The sequence below is a fragment of the Rana temporaria genome, chromosome 9, assembly GCF_905171775.1.
Source record: "Rana temporaria chromosome 9, aRanTem1.1, whole genome shotgun sequence".
NCBI classification, from domain to species: domain Eukaryota; kingdom Metazoa; phylum Chordata; class Amphibia; order Anura; family Ranidae; genus Rana; species Rana temporaria.
In genome coordinates this window covers 32,240,948-32,258,353 of record NC_053497.1, presented here as the reverse complement: position 1 = coordinate 32,258,353, position 17,406 = coordinate 32,240,948, and the positions used below count along the sequence as shown (strand labels likewise).

At 48.2% G+C, this 17,406-nt stretch overlaps 1 protein-coding gene across 6 annotated transcripts in view; it reads left to right on the top strand.

Annotated features, from left to right (window-relative positions):
- The window catches only part of PRRC2A (proline rich coiled-coil 2A), a 122,446-nt gene that overhangs the window by 96,007 nt on the left and 9,033 nt on the right, over positions 1-17,406 (top strand). For 5 of the 6 annotated variants that reach the window (XM_040323104.1, XM_040323102.1, XM_040323103.1 and 2 more), the window contains 6 exons: positions 10,196-10,318; positions 10,460-10,528; positions 11,812-11,935; positions 13,463-13,503; positions 13,616-13,683; positions 16,751-16,979. In XM_040323104.1, coding sequence (XP_040179038.1) covers positions 10,196-10,318; positions 10,460-10,528; positions 11,812-11,935; positions 13,463-13,503; positions 13,616-13,683; positions 16,751-16,979 — 654 coding nt within the window. The remainder of the gene's footprint in view (positions 1-10,195; positions 10,319-10,459; positions 10,529-11,811; positions 11,936-13,462; positions 13,504-13,615; positions 13,684-16,750; positions 16,980-17,406) is intronic. The other variant, XR_005743489.1, reaches the window with a different exon arrangement.

Here is a 17,406-nt window from a genome sequence, read left to right as displayed (position 1 = left end):
GGGTGACAGGCTGGGTCCTCGACCCTTGTAGTCCCCCCAGGTTCGGCCTTCGAGCGTGTGCCGGCCCTCAGCTCCGCTTTGGGACGTCCACGACAGGCCCCATTGCTCCAGGGGCGGCCGGGGAACTTCGGTTCTAGGGCACACATATGACCGGTCTCTATGGCCTTGTCACAGTGTGTCTGGCTGACAGCCATGCCGTTCGCGGACGTTGGTTCTGTCTGGGATACCTCCAGCCAGGTAGTCGCAGGACAGGTAAGTAGTGGCCCCTTACTCAGGTAAGTGGTCTGGCTGGAATGTTTTCCCTTGGGAGGTCGACTGAGGGTTTTCCCCTGCTTTCCTCTCTCCCTTATTCCTCTCCCTCCTTTCCCCTTTGGGTGACGGCTGTGCAGGGGGTTTTTTCCCTGGGGCTCATATTTTTTTTTTTTTTTTTCACTCGGGTATGGCTGGGGCTGTTCTGTGTCACTGCAGGGGACTGTGGTGGACATTCTGGGCATTTTTGTGTGTGCTGTGTGCTGTTTTGGTGTACTGTCATTTTTGGGTACACTGTCTTTTTAAAACTGCGCAACGGCGGCCATTTTGCCGGAGCCGCGCTTGTATTATTCGGCGGCCATTTTCTTGTGGCCGGCGCCATTTTCAGCACTAGTTCGGCCTCTAGTGGCCGTTTCGGCGGGGAAAAAAGACCGCGAATCATCTGAGGGGACAGACGCAGCGCTGCAGCTTCTCCTCAGCACACACTTGCCTTCACAGACCGCGCTGTACCAGGGGGTGGTGAGTCTCAGGGGGCCCCATACTGTGCTCTAGCGGCCGGGAGGTGACCTGTGGGGGACTTTTTTCCTGCCCTTGGCAGTAGGGGTGAAATGGCAACGGCAATATGGAGCCTGAATCAGGCCCCTCATTTCTTACAATGCCGGAATTAACCCTTAAGCGCCCCTCCCCCTGCCACATCTGTTGAATCGGTGTCGGCTGTCCTGGAGTCTTTTCTCACCAGGTTTGAAGCAGCCAGTGCTCGGTTGGGGGGTAAAAAAGCGCCCCCCCCCGGAGGCTGTTTCTGGGGATATCTCTGACGCAGAATCTGATGCTTCTGGTTCTGTCATGTCAGAGGATGCGGGCTTAACCCACATGGACAGCGAGGATGACTCTGCTGCGGAGTCTGCTGATAAGGAATTTGTTGGAGCTCTTATTACTGCGGTGCGTGAGGCTCTTCATTTAGAGGATTTGGCGGAGACACCAGCGGTGTCAGTCCTTTTGGATTCCGCAAACCACCGCGTACCGCTAAGGTATTCCCCTGTGTTCCTTATTTAGACAATATGTTGTATAAGGAATGGGATACACCGCAAAAGGCTTTTACGGTTCCTAAAAGCTTTGCTACCGTTACCCCCTGGAGGAGGACTTTTTTAAAAAAGTGGGTCACTCCTCCGTCGGTGGACCCTCCTGTGTCCAGACTGAGTAAGGCTACTACGTTGCCTGTGGAGGGGGCTCCTGCTTTCAAGGACCCCGCTAATAGGAGAGTGGAGGCCGTGGCCCGCTCCCTGTTCTCGGTGGTGGGTTCGGTGGTAAGGCCGGCTCTGGCCGGAGCCCTGGTAGCTCAGACGCTGACTGAAAGGGCGAAGCTCCTGCTGCAGGACCTGGAGGTCCAGGGGGCTTCCGAGTCCTCTAGGGACCTGGCTGAACAGTTGATTCAGGGTCAGAAGTTTCTCTGCGAGGCGGATATGGATTAGATTCCTTTGCTTTCCAGGGCTTCTGTCTACGCAGTGGTTCTGCGCCGCCTTATATGGCTGAAGTGCTGGTCGGCTGACCAGTACTCAAAAAAGGCCTTGGTAGATTTGCCCTTTAAGGGCGGACGGCTTTTGGGGGCATCCCTGGATGACATCATTAAGGATGCCACTGGAGGTAAGAGCACCTTGCTCCCTCAGTCGGGGAAGGGTAGGGAACCTCGCCGCAAGCAAGGTCCTACTTTTACTACCCCCTAAACGGTTTTTTTCGTGCGCCAGCGCGGCTGGAAAAGGTCCGCAGGGTGCAAAAGCCCTTGCTGCCGGGCGTAAGCGCCCCTGGTTCAAAAAACCGAACAAGCCTGCGGACAAGCCTGCTTCCGCATGAAGGTCTGCCCCCGCCCGGGTCTCGGGTGGGGGGACGGCTTCACGACTTCGTGGATCGGTGGAATTCTCTTCTATCCGACCGTTGGGTTTGCGAGGTGGTCGCCTCGGGGTACAAGATAGAGTTCCTTTCTTGTCCCCCAAACAGATTTTTTTCCATCCAACCTCCAGCTTCCTCCGGATCGTCGGCTAGCCCTGTCCGGGGCTGTCCAGGATCTTCTGGACAGGGGGGTGGTTGTGCCGGTCCCCTCGCTGGAACGGTTTCGGGGGTTCTACTCCAATCTGTTCGTGGTCCCCAAGAAGGGAGGGGTTCGCCCTATCCTGGACCTAAAGGCCCTCAACTCCTTTGTCAAGGTGCAGCGATTCAGGATGGAGTCGGTCCGTTCTATCATGGCGTCCCTCCACCAGGGGGACTTCATGGCGTCCTTAGACATCATGGACGCATACCTGCATGTTCCCGTTTGCACAAGCCACCAAAGGTATCTGCGCTTTGCGATCGGGGAGGACCACTATCAATTCGTGGCCCTCCCGTTCGGGCTGGCGTCGGCACCACGGGTGTTCACCAAGGTGCTCGCCCCGATCCTGGCCTTGCTACGGCAGCGAGGGATCGCTATCGTGGGATACCTGGACGACCTTCTCCTGAGAGCTTCTTCAGGCTCAGAGTTAGAGGAGGACGTGTCCATCACGTGTCGGACTCTGCAGGAGTTCGGCTGGTTTCTGAATCTCAGAAAATCAGTGTTGGTTCCGTCCCAGAGGCTGGAACCCCTGGGGCTGGTTTTGGATTCGGGGGAGACAAAAGTGTTCCTCCCATCGCAAAACCTGCTGACCCTGCAATCTGCAGTGAGACAGTTGTTGACCCAGAAGTGGTCATCTCTTCGCTTCTGCATGCGGGTTCTGGGTCTGATGGTGGCCTCCTTCGAGGCAGTTCTGTATGCCCAATCCACACCAGGGTACTACAGAAGGAGATTCTGTCACGATGGGACAGGGTCCCATCTTCTCTGGATCACCAGATTCGGTTGAGCCATCTGGCCAAGTCTTCCCTGGCATGGTGGCTGACGTCTCTGGTGCTTCGGTCCGGGAAGTCTTTTCTTCCGTGCCGCTGGACAGTGGTCACGACGGATGCCAGCCTCTTCGGCTGGGGGGGCGTCTGGGGCACCCAGTCAGCCCAGGGGCGCTGGACTCGGGAGGAGTCCCGCCTGCCGATCAAGCTGTGCCTTGTCAGGTGGTCGCTGGAGCTACAGGGCCGTCCTGTCAGGATCCAGTCCGACAACGCCACGGCCGTGGCGTACATCAATCATCAGGGCGGCACAAGGAGCTCGGCCGCGGCGACGGAGGTCGCTCACATACTTCGGTGGGCCGAAAGGTCCGTTCCGGCCCTGTCGGCGGTATACATTCCGGGAGTTCTGAATTGGCAAGCCGACTTCCTAAGTCGCATGACTCTGGATCAAGGGGAGTGGTCTCTCCACCCGGAGGTGTTTCAGATCCTGTGCCAAAAATGGGGCACTCCAGACGTGGACCTTCTGGCGTCCCGTCTCAATCGGAAGGTACCACGGTTTGTGGCTAGGTCAAGGGACCCGTGGGCAGACGCGTCAGTGGCTCCCTGGGTCAATATCACCTGATTTACGCCTTCCCTCCTCTAAGGCTCCTACCCCGCCTGCTGCGCAGGGTGGAAGCCGAAGGTATTCCAACGATCCTGATCGCCCCGGATTGGCCGCGTCGCTCTTGGTACGCGGACCTGGTACGTCTGGTGACAGACGCCCCCTGGCGTCTGCCTCTGAGGGAAGATCTCCTGTCTCAGGGCCCGATCTTCCATCCTGCTTTACGGTCACTGGCTTTAACGGCGTGGCTGTTGAAAACCAGGTACTGAAGGACCGGGGCCTGTCGGGCCCGGTAATCTCTACCATGCTGCGTGCACGGAAGTCCACTTCTCGAAAAATTTACCATCGTACATGGAAAGCATACATCTCTATGTGTGAGGAGATGAAGTGGCACCCCCGTACTTACGTGGTGTCCCGGATCCTGCTGTTCCTACAGCGGGGAGTGGACCAGGCTCTTGCCTTGAGCACGATCAAGAGTCAGATTTCTGCTCAGGCTGTTTATTTTCAGCGTCCCTTGGCAGCGAATTCTTTGGTTCGCACGTTTGTGCAGGGGGTCCGGCATGTGGCCCCCCCGGTGCGCCCTCCGCTACCTTCTTGGGACTTGAACTTGGTCCTCTCGGCGCTTCAGCGTGCCCCCTTTGAGGACATTCGGGAGATCCCCTTGCTGACTTTGTCGCAGAAGGTGGTCTTTCTGGTAGCTATTACCTCTATCAGACGAGTGTCTGAACTGGCGGCCTTGTATTGCAAGGCCCCCTACTTGGTCATCCATCAGGATAAGGCGGTGCTGCGCCCGCAGCCCTCTTTTCTTCCGAAGGTCGTTTCGGCCTTTCACATTAACGAGGACATTGTTGTTCCATCATTATGTCCTCAGCCGAAGAACCCGAAGGAGGCCTCTTTACATTCTCTGGATGTGGTTCGGGCCCTTCGAGTTTACTTGTCGGCGACAGCTCCGTTCCGGAAGTCGGACTCGCTGTTCGTGTCTGTGTCCGGTCCCAGTAAGGGCCTGGCAGTCTCGTCGGCCACCATTTCCAGGTGGATCCGACAGGTTGTGCTTCAGGCCTACGCCCTGAAGGGGCGGGCGCCTCCCTTTCGGGTCATGGCGCATTCGACCAGGGCGATCGGGGCCTCCTGGGCTTCCGACACCAAGCCTCTGTGTTACAGGTGTGTAAGGCAGCGACCTGGTCGTCGTTCCACACTTTTTCAAAGTTTTATAAGGTGGATGTGAGTGCATCTTCTGATGCCTCCTTCGGCCGCAGGGTGTTACAGGCGGCAGTTTAAGGTTGGAGTTCCTCCGTTGAGTAACTCCGGTTTTGTTTGGGGTGTAACCTGTTTTTGCTGTGTTATTTTCCCACCCCTCGAATTTTTTTGACACTGCTTGGGGACGTCCCTAAGGTCAAAGGATGCTGTGTCCGTCTATGAACGAAAGAGAAAAAAGGATTTTTTGTACTCACCGTAAAATCCATTTCTCTGAGTTCATAGACGGACACAGCACCCACCCCTCCTTTGTTTGTACTGCTTGTTACGAACTGAGGCTGCTAAAGCAGAGTGGGGGTTATGCCTGGGGGAGCCACGCCCCCTGGGAGGAGCGGCATGAAGGAAAGTTTTTAACACCTTAAGTGCTGTAGAATTCTGCCTAAATCTCCTGGTAGGAAGAAGCATAACCCTAAGGTCAAAGGATGCTGTGTCCGTCTATGAACTCAGAGAAATGGATTTTACGGTGAGTACAAAAAATCCTTTTTTTTTTGAATAGGTGCTATGGGGGGGGGGGGGGGGGGGCGGGGTTTACAACAGGCAGTGTCTGCATTCTTTGCACATTATTTCTCCTTCCCAACTTCTAGTGTCTTTGACCCTGTACCTGCTGAATATTTGTTTGAAGTTACTCTGAAGTAGCTCTTAAACTACCATTTTCTTTGTGCCTGCAAAACTTCGGTATTATCTGGTTGATCCTGCTAGTTGCTTTCTTCCTAGTAATAAACTGACCATGCCGAGTTTGGCAGCTGATCATGCTAGCGTGGTCAGTTTATGTCCTCTGTCATCCTGCTGTTTGATACAGGCACGTTGTGCATTTGACTTTGCACAGCATTCCTATATCTACCGTGCTCAGTATAAGACCACAACGCCAGCCATAACTTTTCCTTTGATTGACGGCTTGTGAGTCAGCACTGCAATCAGCAGGGGAAAACATATGGATTTACAAAAGGCATATATGTATGTACAGCGGTGGCCAAGTGTTTCGCGAATGACACAAATATACATTTTTACAAAGTCTGCTGCTTCAGTGTTTTTAGATCTTTTTGTCAGATGTTCCAATTTATATTGACATATAATTACAAGCATTTTATAAGTGTAATGACCGTTTTTCATGACGAGAAAAATGCCATTTTTTAAATTGGTCATGAAAAATGGTCGTGTGTAGGCTCCAGAGCATTTTTCTCGACGAGAAAAATGCCCATTAAAAATGTAGAACCTGCTCCTTTTTTTTCTCATTTTTCACATCGTTTTTTTTCACGTCGTGAAAAACGATTGTGTGTGTAGGCTTTAACGAGGGGGGAAGAAACGCACATGCTCAGAAGCAAGGTATGAGACGGGAGCGCTCGGTCTGTCCGTCCGTCCGTCCGTCGTACAACACCGCGCTTTGCTAGAGCATTTTTTTTCACGAACGTGTGTATGCAAGGCAGACTTGAGAGGAATCACGACAAATCACGTCGAGAAAGACTTTGTTTTTTTCCATTACATGAATAACGGTCGCGTGTACGCGGCATTAGGCTTTTATTGGCAATTACATGAAGTTTATGCAGATATTGGCAGTGTTGACCCTTCTTTTTCGAGACCTCTGCAATCCGCCCTGCTGTCAGTCAACATACTGACTGACTGGAACCCCATTCTTGCATAATCAATGCTTGGAGTTTGTCAGAATTTGTGGGAGTTTTTTTTGTTCACCCGCCTCTTGAGGATTGACCACAAGTTCTCAATAGGATTAAGGTCTGGGGAGTTTCATGGCCATGGACCCAAAATGTCAATGTTTTGTTCCCCAAGCTACTTGGTTATGACTTTGGCCTTATGGCAAGGTGCTCCATCAAGCTGGAAAAGGCATTGTATATCGTCAAACTGTTCTTGGATGGTTGGGAGAAGTTGCTCTCAGAGGGTATTTTTGTACCATTCTTTATTCATGGCTGTGTTCTTAGGCGATATTGTGAGTGAGCCCCCCACTCCCTTCTCTGAGACGCAACACCACACATGGTTAATCTCGGATGCTTTAATGTTGGCATGACACAGGACTGATGGTAGCGCTCACCTTATCTTCTCCGGACAAGGTTTTTTACGGATCCCCCAAACAATCAGAAAGGGGATTCATCAGAAAAAATGACTTTTCCCCAGTGCTCAGCAGTATAATCCCTGTACACTTTGCAGAATATCAGTCTGTTCCTGATGTTTTTCCTGGAGAGAAGTTGCTTCTTTGCTGCCCTTCTTGACACCAGGCCACCCTTCAAATCCTCACTGTGCATGCCGATGTACTCACCTGACTGCTGCCATTCCTAAGCAAGCTCTGCACTGGTGGTGTCCCAAACCCGCAGCTGAATCGACTGTAGGAGACTTTCTGGCGCTTGGATTTTCTTGGGTGCCCTGAAGCCTTCTTCACAACAATTGAAGTTCCTGATGATCCGATAAATGGTTGATTTAGGTCCAATCTTAGTAGCAGCAATATCCCTGCTTGGGCATCCCTTTGTGTGCAAAGCAATGATGACTGCACATTTTCTTTGCAGGTAACCATGGTTAACATAGGAACAATGATTTTAAGCACCACCCTCTTTTAAAGCTTCCAGTCTGTTATTGTAACTCAATCCGCATTACAGAGTGGTTTCCAGCCTTGTCCTCGTCAACACGGACACCTGTGTTAACCAGAGAATTACTGACATGTCAGCTAGTCCTTTTGTGACCAGGCCAAAATGCAGTGGAAATAATTTTTTTGGGGAGGATTAAGTTAATTTTCATTGGAAAATGGGACTTTGCAATGAATTGCAATTCATCTGTTCAATAGTCATAACATTCTGGAGTATATGCAAATTGCTATCCTAAAAACTGAGGCAGCAGACTTTGTGAAAACAATTTTTGTGTCGTTCTCAAAACTTTTGGCCACGGCTGTACTCCAAAGTAGTTGTGAAGTTCTTTCATCATATGCAAATTTGTAACCAGGATAAACAAACATAAATGTGGTCTAGCAAAGGTATCATTCCAATGTATATAGCATAGCAAAATTCTAGTAGTTCAATAGTGACCGTTAAATAAAATAACATCCAACTTGCATGAAAAGTAATAATGTTATTGAAAATAGATTAAAATTCTGATGTAACATTTGAAGATTTCATATAAAAGTTACACTTTTGATGTACAGTATGTCCTTGAGAGAGGTCTACGCGTTTCGTGGCCACGCCAATTCCTCAGGACCCACAAAGATCAATACAAAGATGTTAGTTATCATGCAAAAGCACTTCTACAAAAAGATTAACAAATAGCACAAATTGGCCCTATGAATAAAGAATACACCTTGACATCAGAGGTGTATTTAGGTTTTGTGCTGCCCTAGGCCTGACTAAACTTGCGCACCCCCCAATTTAAATATGACCCACCCCTTCCTGTCAAAGCCACACCCCTTCTTTAAGACCCGCCCTGTCATATTCATGGGGAGAGGACAGAGGGATGCCGTGGGTGAAGGACAGAGGGACGTGGCTCTCTGGTGGCAAGGGAACAGCGTAGCTCTCTGGTGGCGCGGAGTAAATCGTGGTGTGGGGTACAGCGCGGCTCTCTGGTTGCGTGGGAACAGCATGGCTCTCTGGTGGCACGGAGTACGGCATGGGGTACAGTGTGGCTCCCTCTCTGGTTTCTCACAAAACACATAGACCCCAAAAGTGAGTGCACCCCTCACATTTTTATAAATATTTTATTATATCTTTTCATGTGACAACACTGAAGAAATGACACTTTACTGCAATGTAAAGGCCACCATTATTTTCTAGCACTGCCTTAACCCTCTTGGGCATGGAGTTCACCAGAACATCACAGGTTTCCACTGGAGTCCTCTTCCATGACGACATCACAGAGCTGGTGGATGTTGGAGACCTTGCGCTCCTCCACTTTCCATTTGAGGATGCCCCACAGATGCTCAATAGAGTTTAGGTCTGGAGACATGCTTGGTCAGTCCATCACCTTTACCCTCAGCTTCTTTATCAAGGCAGTGGTTATCTTGGAGGTGTGTTTGGGATAATTATGTTGGAACACTGTCCTGCGGCCCAGTCTCTGAAGGGAGGGGATCATGCTCTGCTTCAGTATGTCACAGTACATGTTGGCATTCATGGTTCCCTCAATGAACTGTAGCTCCCCAGTGTCGGCAGCACTCATGCAGCCCCAGACCATGACACTCCCGCCACCATGCTTTGACTGTAGGCAAGACACACTTGTCTTTGTCCTCCTCACCTGGTTGCCACCACACACGCTCGACACCATCTGAACCAAATAAGTTTATCTTGGTCTCATCAGACCACAGGACATGGTTCCAGCAATCCATGTCCTTGGTCTGCTTGTCTTCAGCAAACACCGGGCTTTCTTGTGTATTATCTTTAGAAGAGGCTTCCTTCTGGGATGACAGCCATGCAGACCAATTTGAAGCAGAGCACTAACAGGCTGACCCCCCACCCCTTCAACCTCTGCAGCAATGCTGGCAGCACTCATGCATCTATTTTCCAAAGACGACCTCCATATATGACGCTGAGCACGCACACTCAACTTCTCTGGTTGACCATAGTGAGGCCTGTTCTGAGTGGAACCTGTCCTGTTAAACCGATGTATGGTCTTGGCCACCATGCCGCAGCTCAGTTTCAGGGTCTTGGCAAATCTTCTTATAGCCTAGGCCATCTTTATGTAGAGCAACATTTTGAATTTTTCAGATCCTCAGAGTTCTTTGCCATGAGGTGCCATGTTGAACTTCCAGTGACCAGTATGAGAAAGTGAGAGCGATAACACCAATTTAAACACACCTGAGACCTTGTAACACTAATGAGTCACATGACATTGGGGAGGGAAAATGACTAATCGGGCCCAATTTGGACAGTTTTGCTTAGGGGTGTACTCGCTTTTGTTGCCAGCGGTTTAGACATTAATGGCTGTGTCTTGGTGTAAATGTGCTGTCCCCTCAAAATAACTTGTACACGCTGTACACTCGGCACTTTACAGTGTAGCAAAGTGTAATTTCTGCAGTGTTGTCACATGAAAAGATATAAAAAAAATATATACAAAAATGTGAGGGGTGTACTCACTTTTGTTAGATACTGTACATCGAAGGTGTAATGAATTATTGTTACAACTTTTTTTATATGATGTTTTCAAATGTTGCATCAGAATTTTAATCTATTTTTAATAATTTATTTGATGGTCACCAGTGGTGTGTTCAAAATCAAATTTTACTAGAATTTTGCTATACTTTAACAAATCTCTGCCGTTTATTTATAGTCATCAGGAATTCCTCCTGATCCAATCGGGATGGAGCGTGCCCAGAAACCTGCATCAGAATGTCCACGAGGACCCAGCACACCCTCTTCTCTCTCCTCGGCTCCTCAGTCTCCAAATCCTAAGGTAAGGACTAAAATATTTACATAACTTTTTATAAATTGGGCCTGTTGTAACTCCTAACTGCCATGTCATGTGCCAAACTTTGTCATTTTTTATCTGATCTTCTGCAATTTTTCTTTCTCTTGGTACAATTAAAACAACCAGTTTGCTCACGCTGAAGGCACCAAGCATGCCAGGGACACACATGGCACTGCAAGCCGGTATTCTGGCATGGTAAGTCTTAAGAAATATTGCTGTTCCTCTTGTACCCTGGCATCTTATGTGTTTACACCTGTAATGGCCTTAAAATGATCCAAACTACTGATGAATAGTAGACAACATAAGTTGCCAGATTGTACAGTACTTGTTACAGTATGCCCGCAGAGCGCTCGCCTGGACCTTTATGGTTCTCGCGCAGCTGCTTACCTTCTGGAAGTCAGAATTTGCATTAGCAATAGTTTGCGCTGTATAGTGAGCTGGGGAGGTGGCTTGTCTATTACCCTGGAAATTAGGGACATCTTGTAAATGTCCAGCCGTGCTGTCCGTTTTAAAGGCATCCTACATCTACGGTAATTACCATAAACCTCCCAATTGCAGCTTAAAGCGGATCTCCGCCGAAAAAATCTAAAAATACTGCAGCTGCTGACTTTTAATATAAGGACACTTGCCTGTCCAGGAGTCCGATCGCTCATCACTCTGCTGCCCCCACCGCCATCCTCGGTGAGGGAACCAGGAAGTGAAGCATTGTGGCTTCACTGCCCGGTTCCCTACAGCGCATGCGCGAGTCGCGCTGCACCATGCTCACTGGTCCCCGCTGGGAGCCATGTGTTTCCCAGAACACAACGGGTGTGGGAGGACGGGATCTGAAATCCGCAGTCTACCTGCAGACTGTGTGGCCGGTAGTGGGTGCAAATACCTGTCTTTAGACAGGTATCTGCACCCCCTCCTCCTGAAAGTTTTTTTTTTTTTCATTTTGAATAGAGTAAGGGAGGGGGGTTTTTTTTTTTTCCTTTTTTCTTTCTTTTTTTTCGTTTTTTTTTTGTTTGTTTGCCGTCCGTCTCATTGGGGAGATTTCCCTTTACTTCCTGTCCCATTGCCAAAACAGGAAATGAGGGGACATCCCCTGCAAAGTGAAGGAATCCAGGTGCCACCAAAACTAATATCCTCTCTGTTGGCCGTTTCCGAGATTCTCCAGCCCCCCCAACCCCCCCGCATCCCATTGAAGTCAATGCGGAATAAATTATTTTCGTTTCCGTTGGCTTCAATGGGGAAACTCGCTTTGATATGCGAGTACTTTGGATTACCTGGATTACCTGGAACGGATTATGCTCGTAATCCGAGGTTCCACTGTATAATTGTTTTTTTTAATTCTGCGAATAAGCTCTTTTGTAAAAAGAACAACTGAGGTGTTCAAATCTCTCTCCAACCTATCGACAACTAAAGAACAGTTTTTTACCTTTTAGTTACACTATAATATTTTATTATTTTTGACTTTCATCCTCCCTGTTAACTTGCAGACTGGCCCCTCTACTCAGTCCTGGCATCTCCAAGCGCATTCAGCTTCCACTGGGCCCTCCTTGGATCATCTGCAGATAAGCCAGTCCCCTGCTGTCTCCGATGGGGGGAAATCTCACATGCCAGGTATGTGTTTGCAGAAAACTATTAATGTGATTGTACCCCCTTTTTCTTCTTCTTCTTCTTCTTTAAAATAACAAACATGCTATACTGATCTGCTCTGTGTAATGGTTTTGCACAGAGCAGCCCCATTCCTCCTCTTCTCAGGTCCCCCTCCAGCGCTCCTCGGTTCCTCCCCTATGCAAAGTGCCAATCATAGCAGCGCCAGTCATAGCAAGACACGCAGAGTGCAGTTCCGCCCCTCCCTGCTTCCTCCACACTGGTTGTGATTGAGATGCAGAAGCCAGTGGCTTCCACTGCTATATGAGCCTATGAGGAGGGAGAGAGCCGCTGCTCTCGTGCACAGTGGTGGATCGAGAAGGGACTCAGGTAAGTATGAGGGGGAGCTGCACTCAGTTTTTTACCTTAACCACTTGGTGACTGCCTGCCCACCACGTACTGCGGACAAGCTGTAGCGTACTCGTACGTCGCTTTCTATTTTTGGGTTTATGCACCCCCCCACCCAGCACCCGCTGCGATTGTACACAGTGGGCGCCTGTTATCAAGTCCCGCCCAATGATTTATGGCTGGGACCTGCTAATCGGCTGCGTACAATCACAGCCCAGGGCTCTGTTTTTGCAATCAATACAGAGCTCTGTACAGAGGGAGCGATCTGTCAGTTTCTTATTCCTGAAAAGCAGGGATGAGAAACGGATCTTAGTAAATGCAGCTCATTGTACACACATTGGCACATATTTAACTCCTTGATCGCCCTAAATGTTAACCTCTTGCCAGCCAGTATCATTAGTACAGTTACTGTGTGTAGTATTATCACTGTATTTGTGTCACTGGTGATGTCAGTGAGAAAATAAAAACTCAGTGGTGATCAAATGCCACCAAAAGAAAGCTCTATTTGTGGGGGAAAAAATTACAAATTGTATATGGGTAAAGCATTGCATGACAGCGCATGCAGCTAAAGTAACACAGTGCTGTATTGCAAAAAAATTGCCTGGTCATAAAGAGGGGTAAATCTTCCTGAGGTCAAGGGGAAACACTTAACCAAAACACCTGATTGAACTTGTTGGACATCCCATTTCAAATAGATGGAGGTGCTTCCTTTGCAACTATATGATCCTCCACTCATCAGGAAGGGCTTTCCACAAGATTTTAAATTGCATCTGTAGGAATTTGTGACCATTTAGGCAAAAAAAAAAGATTTGTGAGGTCAGGTGTTGGATGAGAAAACCTGTCTTGCAATTGGTGTACATCTCTAAGGTGTTCAGTAGGATTGAGATCAGAGCTTTGTGCAGGCAACTTGATTTCACTTACTCCAAACTCATCAAGGCATGTCTTTATGGCACTGGCTTTGTACACAGGGGCACAGTCATACTGGAACAGAAAGTGAGCGTCCCCAAACAGTTGTCACTAGGTTGGAAGCTCACAATTCTGTATACTGTAGTATTAACGGGACCCTGAACTCAACAATTGGGAAGGGTGTCCACATGCTTTTGGCCTTTATAGCATACAAATTGTTTTTTTGTTTTTTCCTTGTAGAGGATCTGAGCCAGAGAGTTTATGCAAACCAGTACTATCAGGTAAGTAAGGTGACCCTTTTCCCTTCAGTAATGTCCAATGCAAGAGACCTGTTGTACAAGGTTTGTTGGCCTGAGTTCCTCAGCTGTATTTGCTTGTTGTATTCTGTATCAGGTGGACGTCCACGTCACAAGTACAGGCAGTGGCTACAGACCTGGAACTCCTTCCCTGCAGCCCTACAGGTAAAAAATTTTCCTCATCCACACTAAATATTCCTGTTTATTGCGCCTGTTATTCCTTAAGGTGGAACGCCAGCCAAAAACTTTTTTTTTTTTTTTATGGTGGAGAGGGGTTAAAACCCCAATTAAGCTTTAATTGCCATTTCTGTCTCAGCTGAGAAATCAGGGGAAACTTCCACAACGAGGACTAAGGCTGGGTTCACACTGACCACCGCTCGCAGCAGGGGGTTCAGTGCATTCCTGTTCTCCGTTTCAGGGGCAAAAAGACGCACAGGACCCTTTTCCAGCACGGAGCGCAGACTCCCCGGAGGTGTGTGAACCAGCTCCATTGAGAGCCGGTCATAGTCTCCTGCCATGCCTCGCATCCAATCCGCATAAATGTGAACCCAGCCTTAGACCATAGTGTAACCAAGAGGATCTAATCCCTCCCCACACACAAAAAAAAAAAGAAAATTGGATGAAGTGCCACCTTAAGTACTAGGCCTACTACATACTGACTTCAGTTTATGAAAGAGAAATGTGTACAGCAGGCCTTTGCAAACTATTTGCAAAGCTTTCAGTGGGCTCTAGGACCTGTTGACGTTCTTTGGGCTGTATTGACGAACTTGCTTTTGACATCAGTTTCAGATGCTTCTGAGGTCTCAGGATTCATTACGGGTACATTTAGCTGCATATACTCCATAAATAACAACGCTATACACTGTGTCCTCAGTCTCAACAAATATTCATGTACAACAATCCCAATTTTATAATATGTGATGAAGAAATATGTGAGAATATCCACTTCATGAATTTATTCAGTGCAATCCACCACAAGATCAATCATCCATCAGAGCCGCACTTACTGATAGTTGTGACCTCCTCCAAATTATAGGTAGTTCAAAATTATTATTATTAAACAGCATTTATATAGCGCCAACAGATTGTGATGCACTTTACAATATGAAAGAGAGCTAGCTAGTACAGTTGCAATACAATAAAATACAAGAGGGTTGAGGAGACCCTGCTCATAAGAGCTTACAATCTAAGAGGGTGGGGTAAGTGGTACAAAAGGTTATAACTGGGGGGGGGGGGGGGGGGAGCTGATGGAAGTAATAAACGTTCAGTTAGGTGGGGAAGGCATCCCTGATAAGATAAGTTTTCAGGGATTGTCTAAAGGCAGCCAGAGTAGGAGATAGCCAGACAGACTGAGGTAGAGAGTTCCAGAGGGTGGGAGGGGCTCTGGAGAAATCCTGGAGATGAGGAGACCAGGGAGCTTGAGAGCAGAAGGTATTTGGAGGAGCATAGAGGACAGTTTGGGTGATAATTGGAGACGAGATTGACGCTGTATCCCAGGGCAGAGTTATGAATCTCTTTATATGTGAGTATTTTGAATTAAATTGGCGGGGCATTTGGAAACCAGTGTAGGGATTGGCAGAGACGGGTGGTGGACACTGATTGGTTGGTAAGGTAGATGAGTGGCAAAAGCATTCATAATAGACTGAAGAGGAGATAAGCCATCAAAGGCAAAATAAAACCATCAGGTCTTTTCCCTATCCGAGTCTCCTAAGCATCACACAGTCACAGAGATACCACAAATATTCAAATACAACCGGCACATCTTATCCATAAGCATCACAAAATGGGCACCACAACTAGTAAAAAAAAAATCGCAATCTCTAGCCACCATGGAGTTTATATCCATCTCGCCCTTCCTCCATCCTGCAGCGTGTGTAATGATGCCATTTCCTCATTCTGCCTTCCTCAGGAGCATCTGCCATCAGTTGACCTCTGACATCCATCTGACAATCTTCAGGCTGATTTTGTGAAAAGCAATTCTAACATGAGCAAAAGCTTGTTGACACAGGCCCATAAGCAGTTATGTTGAAGCCCTTAAAGCAAGTTTTAGTTTTGGTATGGAGATGTTTAGAGCGGAAACTTGTGCAGATCTGTTGGGGGTGAATGGGGGGGGGTTACCTTGGCTGATGTTTATGCCACGTTTGGTTTGCTTCTGTGTAGTGTAAAATGTATACTTTCATTCATGCTGGATAGTACCATCTCGCTGTACTGCCGGTCAGCTGCTGCTCTCATACAGGGAAACCGTAGTGTCCTTTTATCAGCCCCTACTCTTTCCTAGTCCATTCACAGAAGGCCTTGTATTTTGTGTGTGGTTAGCAGAAAACAAGGCATTCTGTAAACGAACAAGGGTAGAGGAAGGGGCAGATAAATGACAGTACTGCTTTCCTGTATAAGAGCCACAGCTTGCCGGAAGTACAGCGAGACTGTATACTACCTGGCATGAATGAAGGTAGGAATTTTAACCACTTGCCGACTAGCCGCCGTCGTTATATGGCGGCAGGTCGGCTCTCCTGCGCGAATCACTGTACCTGTACGGCAGCTTCGGGAGCGTGCCTACAGGTCGGGCAAACTGAATGTCCGACGGCAACATGCGATCACCTAGTACAAAGGCAGAACGGGGATCTGCCAGTGTAAACAAGTGGATCCCCGTTCTGCTAGATGATTCAACGGAGATCTGCTGTTCCCAGTGATCGGGAACAGTGATCTGGCAGTCCATCCCCCCTATAGTTAGAACACGCTGAGGGAAACTCTTAACGCCTTGATCGCTCCCTAGTGTTAACCCCTTCGCTGCCAGTTTCATATTTACATTGATCAGTGCAAAAAATAAAAACTGCAGATTGAACACCACCAAAAGAAAGCTCTATTTGTGGGGAAAAAAGACGTCAATTTGGGTTCAATGTTGCATGACCGCGCAATTGTCAAAGCGACGCAGTGCCGTATTGTAAAAATACTGGTCATTCTGGGGCTGAAGTGGTTAAGCTACACAAAATATGAATTTTGCCGTACACAGAAGCTTGTTTAAAGTGACAGCACTCTCATTAAGTTCTGTGTTTAATATTTCTATACTGGAGATAAAGATTTCTTTAAGGCTTCAACAAAAGTGGTTGAATAGTTTGTAAAAGCCTGCATGTACACACTGCTCTTCTACAAGCCGAGGCTGGTATGTACCAAGCCTTAGTCTCCTATGAGACTGTCAGCCTGCAAAATGATATTGTGTCTCGCTTTATGGCAGATCACAGCCTCTGTACCTGCACACCGCTCCTACCCCGGGCTCATCCCCGGCTCTACTGCCGACGTCTGCTCTACTGTCTGGCATCGCCCTAAAAGGCCAGTACTTGGAATTTAGTGACCTGAGTAAGGTGTCCGCCGGCAGCTTACTGTATCAGGCACCCGCCTTCCTCTACAGCGGCCCCTACTGTCCGCCCCAGGTCGGCACTGAACAGCAACAGCAACTGTTACAAGTGAGTCAGGCATAGCACACAAACTTTTAGTTTTTAGGTAATGTAGAACTCCAGCCAAATACACAGTTAAAAAAATGTTTGTTAACCATTTTATTTGTCCAAAGATTAAAACATTATAACATGTTCAGAACAACTTCAGCTTCTTGTGTCTCCTCCCCACCTCTATCCTGCACTTTAGGCTATTAATTGCTAACACTCAGTAGAAATGTCTTCCCTTCTGTAAGCCCACCTTCAGCCCCAATGTCTACACATGCAGTCATCCTATAGATGTGAAGCAGATACTCAGACTTTTTCTTTCTTTTCTTTTTTTATTTTTAATGAATGGACATTCTGTTCCTGCTTGATGGGTCAGTATGGCCCTCTGGGGGGTCTGGCAGACTTTTGGCTCTATATTTGACAAGAGCGCTTTTGTACATGTTGCACCCTA